General features: G+C 53.2%; 1 protein-coding gene across 1 annotated transcript in view; it reads right to left on the reverse strand.

Moving 5' to 3' along the window:
- Degs2 (delta 4-desaturase, sphingolipid 2) overlaps window positions 1-3,543 on the reverse strand; it is a 14,477-nt gene extending 10,934 nt beyond the window's left edge. The window contains exon 1 of the mRNA XM_005343541.2: window positions 3,424-3,543. Coding sequence (XP_005343598.1) covers window positions 3,424-3,505 — 82 coding nt within the window. The 5' untranslated portion in view covers window positions 3,506-3,543. The remainder of the gene's footprint in view (window positions 1-3,423) is intronic.
- Between the last annotated feature and the right edge of the window lie 4,006 nt (window positions 3,544-7,549).

Genomic DNA, 7,549 nt, shown 5'->3' on the forward strand with positions numbered 1-7,549 from the left:
GGAGGAGGAGGAGGAGAAGAAGAAGAAGAAGAAGAAGAAGAAGAAGAAGAAGAAGAAGAAGAAGAAGAAGAAGAAGAAGAAGAAGAAGAAGAAATCATCAAGATGTCTAGCTGGGGACGGCAGGAGGGTCCTGGTGTCGGCCCAGCATGTGCCAGGTCCTGAGCTCCACCCCACCCTTAGTGCCACAAAAATAAACAACCAGGACCAGCACAGAACAATCCTTACAGAGGCCGGGAAGTTGCCTGGACCTCCCAGATTGGGGAGGAGGCAAAATACAGAGACAAGTAGCAGGGTCAGTGTCTGGTTATCCCTGCTAGGCCACAGCAGAGGCCAGAGTTTAGCATCGGAAGGTTTAACAGGGAACAACATGACCACTAACTCCTGCACTGCTGGGGACCGGCTCCCCACAGCCCATTTTCCCATTTCTGCTTGGTGCAACATTATAAACGCCTGCCCTGCAGCACACTGCCCCTGACCACAAAACCATGGTCCTATAGCTGGGGGTAAAAAAAACTAAGCCCCCGAGGAGACCCTGGCACTAAAGGCAGCACAGAGCTGGGCAGGAAGGCAAGCAGACTCCTCTCCTATAATCTCAGACCCTGCCTGGCAGAGAAAGTTACAGACTCAACCAGATCCCTGAAGAGCCTAGCAAGAGGCAGGCTTATAGCCAGCCACCCTGGAGTCTACATGTCCCTGGCTGGGTGATCAGGGCCTCACCTTCCCCTGGTAGCTCGCTCTGTGCCCTAGACTCTTGGGTGGCATTTAGGTCTTCTGATCTTCCCAAAGGCCATCGCCAGTGAGAGAAGTTTCAGCCAAGCCTTTCCTAAGCAAACAATCCAACAACTGACTTTTATTTCCTGGTTTCCCGTGTGTGTGTATGTGTGTGTGTGTGTGTGTGTGTGTGTGTGTGTGTGTGTGTACCTTGCTTTTATATTTTCTTTAAAAAAGCAAACAAAACTACAAAGCTATTTATCTTCAAAAAAACAAACCCAAGCTTGTGTGGCCATAGCTCAGTGTGTAATGGGTCAGCTTCCTGCCTGCCCTGGCCTGAGAGGCACGTTCTTGGATGCTGCCATGAATCCTATTTTCTTAGGACTCCGTGCCAGGAGGGCATGTTCTCATCCTAGGTAGCAGCAGAGGTGGACTTTGGTCTTATTGCAGAACACCTGAAGCCAACCCTTAGCAATGACTTCCTGAGACCTAACTGGGAGATTCTGATCTTAACCAACACCTACAGGCTCCGTGCTCGACGTAGCCACCAGTCAGTCAGTGAATTACAACTGGACGTGAGCAACCCAGGCCTCGGCAGCCCCTGCACTGTTTGGCACAGGGCAAATTGCTCCTCCTCTCTGACTGGCACTTAGAAAAGAGTTATGTTCAGGATCCACCCCGAGGCTGGAAGGGAAGGAGAAATGGGTGCGGCTTCTTGTACTCTGTCCTCAGTGAGTCCCCAGCCCTTTCTGGAGGAGGTTGCCACTGATGTCTGTGGGGATCCTGGCCTTCATGAATCCTTCACACATCACCTCCCGAGTCTGAACAGCAACTTTGTAAGGAAGGCTTTCCCTTCAGCCTTCCCACTCGGCCAAGCTGCAGCTTCCTCGTCTGAACACTGACTCACCCCTAAGTCACAAGTGACTCTTGGAATCGGGGCCATGAGATCAGCCTTTCTACCGGTCACTAAATTGCGGCTGCAGAGCCCAGAGCTTGGGCAATGGAGCTGGGGAGGCAGAGCCTAGAGAGAGCCTTCACCTGATTGGCCGGGACCATCAGAGCAGCTGGTGGGGTGGGGTGGGGTGGGTAACTTCCTTGATGAGGGAACACTGAACCATACTGATCAATGCAGGAAATCCAGAGCCCAAGCAGATTAAAGAACACACATCCCAAGTCACCGGCACAAACTGGGCAGGGAACAGGAAGTCACAGTCCCTACAGCAGGGGCATGAATGCAACTCCCTGAAGATGACAGTTCTCTTGCTATGCCTGACCAGAGTGTCCCCATCAACTCCCCACAGCTCCTGCGCTGTCCCCATTTCCCCACCAATCTTTCTAGGAAATCTGGATATGTCCTAGGGCCCATAATTTCTCTGGTTAGCGACATTTAGGGCTAGGCTGCGGCTTGGCTGGTGGTGTTTGTTGTTCAGTGTGTGCAAAGCCCTCGGTTGATTCCCCAGCACCCCATAAATGCTGGATGTGGTGATGAGTGCCTGTAATCCCAGTCCTAGGAAGGCTGAGAAGAGAGGACCACAAATCTGAAGCCCACTCGTTCATATGGGAGGGAGGGAGGTCCTTGCCATGTCCCGTATTGGCGCTGGTCCCTCAGGAAGCCTGCCTCACCCTCCACTACTGTGCCAGGGAGAGCAACCCCTGGGGGCAGGGACGCGGGGGGGGGGGGGGGGGGAGGGGTAGGTTGTTACAGGTACAGTCACCTGGACTCCATGAGCACCTGTGGGCAGGGACACACAGAGACACACCCTATATGTGTCTCTCTGCTCACAGATCTTCTCTACCTAAGGCCAGGTGCCCAGAGAATTGAGGAAGAGAAGCTGGGGGGCCAGGGGAAAGGCTGAGGAGGCCCCTATCCCCCCCCCTCAGCACAAAGGAACACCTAGGCCAACGCACCTGCCCTCCTCTGGTGGCGGTAGTGCCTGCTAAGTTCCCACAAGTAGAGAGCATGGCTTACCCAGACATATAGGAGACAACCACAAGACACGAACCCACAGGACAATTGCCAGACCCTAAGCCCATAACTGCAGCGACAGCGGGTCAAGTGCACCCTGAGTTTGAAAGATGTAAAAGTAAGAAGCTTCCACAATTAGGGGCAGATCAGGAAGACGCCAAAAACAAAAACTCTAAGAAAAAGACCCATCAGATCGAGACCTGGCTGAAGACAACCTAAAGACCTGGACCCCTGCCCGGATACCACCTGCAAGGAAAACGGAAGCCGACAGTTGAGTAACCGCGAGTTAAACCCACAACCAATCCGATGAAGCAGAAGGGTTAACAGATGCTAGGGTGCCAAAGTGAGGTGGGGGGAGGGGGGAATGAGCGCTGCAAGGAGCGTTCTGGGCACAAGGAGGTTTGGGGCGTCGGAGGAAGAAGCTCTTGTCATGAACCCTCCACCTACGGAGCCCGAGACTCCTGCCCTTCTCGTGGAATCCGCAGGACCGGGCCCACCCCGGGACGTCTGCGGCGGGAAAGCCGCGATCCTCTGGTAGGACCCTCGCGTTCTACCGCTTCCTGAGAAGGTGTCCTGCACATTCCCGGTGGGTGGGCTTGGCCGCTGCGCTAGGGAGTCAGCGCACAGCAGGTGCCTACTGGTTGCTGCTGAAGAATCCACGGTGCAGCACGTACTAAGCAGTTCTCCCACTGTCCGCCCATCCCGCAGCGGCCATCGGGTCCCCAGTTATGATCGCACGCGCTCACCGAGCATCTCCTTGCGCCGCTGCGTGTGCGGCTGGTCGCTGTAGACCCACTCGAAGTCGCTGCGGCCCGCGCTGTTGCCCATGGTGGCAACACTGGGGCCCCGAGCGCGCTCCGCTCTGCTGAGTTCTGCTCTCCTGTCGCAGGGTGCCCGCTCCGGGCGGGGACTTAAAGACCCGGGAGGAGGCGGGGTAGGGGGCGGGGCCGAGACTTAGGCGCCTCATGGGCGGACCTGGGTGGGTCGCGGTGGTTCCCCGAAATCCAAGAGGTCTGGGTTGGGAGATGCGACCGTGCCCGCACCCTGGCTCCTGGACGCCTGGAGTCCTTGAATCCCTGACCGCTTGGCGACTGCCACTGCCACTTTCAGGCTGTGTGCTCCAGTGCGCACCTGTCCCCATGCCCGGCTGTTCTCACCGCGGAGCGCAGTACACACTCTGTGTTCTAGACTTTAGGGCATCTGGGTCTTCTGATCCCGGCATCACGGAGGAGTAAGAGGAAACGAATGTTGGGGGACATGGAACTGGTAAGAGGTACCCGAAAGCAAGGACCTTGGGACAGGCAGGCTCCAGTAATGTCTTCCCCTGCTTGTCCCTTTCATGCACGCACGCACGCACTCACCACTCACGGCAGAGGGACATTAAAGACACAACAAAAGCATGGCAGTGAGTCAAACATGAGGAATACAGGTTCAGAGATGATTCCGGGTGAGCTGTGCCATGGCACAGGTTGGCTTTGGAGCAGTTTTGCACTGGACCTTGTGGGACAAATAGGTGGTCAACAGTAAGAGAAAAGGGAACAGCATTGATGGTTAAGGGAACAGCAGTGCAAAGTCTGAGGAGAAATGAGCAGACTCAGACTTGGGTCTGTGGGACGACAGAGGTCTCATCTGCTCTCCACCTGCTTCTGGTGTTCCAGGGGTTCAGAACCTGGCCTCCCCGTGGCCCTGTCTGGCCCAGCAGCCACGGCCACCACAGGCAGGCATGGGATGGAGAGTGTCCTCTTCTTCCTGAGGCCCATGCCCATGGACCACTCTCAGCGCTGGCTGGAGCTGAGGAGGACTTTGACGATATCTGGGTGGAGAAGGGCACCAAGGACGGTTCCACAGTCCAGTAGGGAAGACACTCAGTCAGACGCTGTCCCCACTGCTGTGTAGGTCATGGCCTGTGCCACAGAGCCAGAGTGATTGCTGCCACATCAAGAAGAACCCTCAGCTGCCATCCCACCAGCTGCCAGAACCAGGCAGATGGGAAGGCCTTTCTTGTGGGGAGGGGGCAGGAATACAGGGGGACCTTTACCAGGACTCAACCCCCAACCTCTGGTCTGGCCTGGAAAGCTACCAAGGTAAAAGCACTTGTCATGTGTTGACCTCTGTGTTGATTGCTGTAATCTTTCGTCTTGATGCTTGCACCTGGGTTTCTGACCTTCCGGTCACCTCATGCCAACGTCCTCAGGCCCAAGCCAGGGGCTAGAAAACATACTCTTCGCTCAAGACACCACCTGCCCAGGGAAAAGGAAGCCAGAGTACTCGGTTCACAGAGGAGACAACGGAGTTCAAAGAGGACTGAGATATCCAGGCATAGCCGGACACACCAGCAACCCCTGCCCTCAGGATGCTGAGGCAGACTTGCAAGGATGTGTATCTCTGCTGTCTCCATGAGCAACTCTTGTCACACATAGAGCAGGGGTTCTGTAGGATTGCAAAGGAGCTGAAGCTATGGCCAAACCCCACAGTAGCACGTGCACCCTCGCAGAGTCTGACGGGATGCTGGTGTGAGCAGACATGTAACTCCACAGCACCCAATCACTTGCTGTGAGTCACACTCCCCACAGCAGTAATATACCAGGCTGTGCATTCACTGCGTTTCACGGCGTCATTTCTCAGGGTGTTCCCTGAGCTTCTTAAACATCAGATCACCAAGGCTGTCAGCGTGCCTCGGGCTAGAACCGCCACCTAGCATCACGAGGCGCCAGTTCCATTCACCCCACAGTAAACACGGTAAGGTAGTATACGTCTGCTGTGCCCTGTACCTCACTGCATTGTCTCTAGTGCACCGTTTAATCTTGTTTTGTGCATGGTGGCATCAGGAGCAACAGGCAACAATACATAGAGGTTAGAGGCCAGGAGCCATAAGGTTGTGTAACGTTATTACATTATCCTGTTAGTGCAATGGCTAAATTCCCTAACCATGAGTATTATGAAACATTTCCTCACTGTCAAGACACACACACAAACACACACACAATATATATATATATATGCATAATATATTCATAGTCATATACTATATGCATAATCATATATATGATCGTGCAATTATGTGTATCTCTATATTAGACAAGCTATTGAGTCCCTGGCAAGTTGGTAAGCAGAGACTCTCATGGCATGGTAGGAGGAAGCTTGAATGTCAGTTACTTCAGAGAGCACTTGACATCCATCACGTCCCTAGGCTTGGGAGCGGCCTGTGGTTGCTGCCTGCTGGTTTCTTCTTGGGACCTGGTTATGGTCTTTTATATCTGGTTCTGGTATCAGGAGTTGTCTGAGGACTCAGGGACTGTCCTTTGGTGACAAAAACCAGGCCAGAACGCATCATTATCAAACCCCCTGCCCTCAGTGCCAATAACCTGGCTCACGGCCAGGACCCAGAGTCAGTGACCTCTAAGGGAAGTTGCTCAAACAAAGAAAGGCAGCCCTCCAGAAAGGGGTGGGATGGGTTTGACGGGGAAGAGAAACAGCAGAATTGTATGGAGGGTGGGGAACAACACAGCCTTCCAAGAGCCCGGCGTGACGCGGAGTGCTGGAATCTCAGGACTCGGGAGTTAGAGCCAGGGGACAAATTCAAGAGCAACTATGTAGTAAGTCTCAATTGACAACACTCCCCAAGGTGCGTCGTGTTTGAAAACAAAAGCCAAGGTTGGTAATGCGTCTCAGTGACAAGGCCTGGTTCCATCTCCACACAAAATAAGTATTAAAAATCAAGCAATCAATTAATAATATACATCAGCTAAAAATGATTCTAGAACATCACTCTGGCCAGCCAGCATTCCCTGCTCTCTGATTCTTGGTCATCCAGATGGGAGGAGTCCTAGCAAGAGGGTCCTGCACCCTGAATGCCAGCATGCCTATCCCATCATGATGGACAGCACCCCAAAATGAATCCAAACAGATCCTTCCTCCTATAGTGGCTTTCAGGTATTTGGTCAGAACTCTGTGAAAAACAACTAGGCAGTGTCTCCTGGGAAGGTTCCTCAGCTACTTATTAACTCAGGTGCACTTAGCCCGAACAGTATTGGAAAAGAATTCTTGGCTGGGTGAGTGAGGTGATTAATGGAATTTGAGCTAAAGAAGTTTTATATTTAGATAACGATGGGCACTGTGTATACTCTCAGAGGAAGGTCATTGCTCCTTTGTCTTCTATACTTTGAGACAGGCTGTCTTGCTGAACCCCCAGCTTGCTGATTTAGCAGTCCAAGCTGGCAGCTTAATCTGGGAAGCTTCCGTCTCCTCGCCCCAAGTGCTGGCACTGCAGGGGGACCACAATGCCAAGCTGGAATCCAAAATCTATTACCATAACTACTACTGCTATAGTTACTAGTGTGTACGTGACGGGGGAGGTGCATGCCCCATAGGCATATAGGGGAGAGAGGAAAACTGTGATATGGTGTGGTGCTTTGAATGAGAAATGTTCCCCATAGACGCCAGTATTGAGTCCCAATCAGTGGTGCTGTCTGGAGAGGTTTGGAAAGTGTGGCTTGGAGAGGGGTGGGCTTTGAGAGTTCACAGCATCTCCCTGCTTCCTGTTTTCTCTCTGCTTGGAGCTTCCCAAGTCCCACAGCCTTGCCTGCCTCTTGCTGCTGGCCTCCCTGCCAGGCTGGACCATTGCCCTTCCTTCTGAACGTTTCCTTGATCATGGTGTTTCTCACAGCACAGAAAGTAACTAGGGCGAGCAGGTTCTCTCCTCTCTCTTCTTCACGGGTTCTAGAGATGGAACTTAGACTCCAGGTTTGTGTGTCAAGGGCTTTAGCACTGAGCCCTCTCCCCGCCTTCTGCTGTTTGTTTTGGTTGCTAATACAGGGTTTTTGGTAATGCAGACTAGCCTCAGTCTCTCTGTGTAGCCAAGGGTGGTTTTGA

Source organism: Microtus ochrogaster, chromosome 1, assembly GCF_000317375.1.
Source record: "Microtus ochrogaster isolate Prairie Vole_2 chromosome 1, MicOch1.0, whole genome shotgun sequence".
NCBI lineage: Eukaryota > Metazoa > Chordata > Mammalia > Rodentia > Cricetidae > Microtus > Microtus ochrogaster.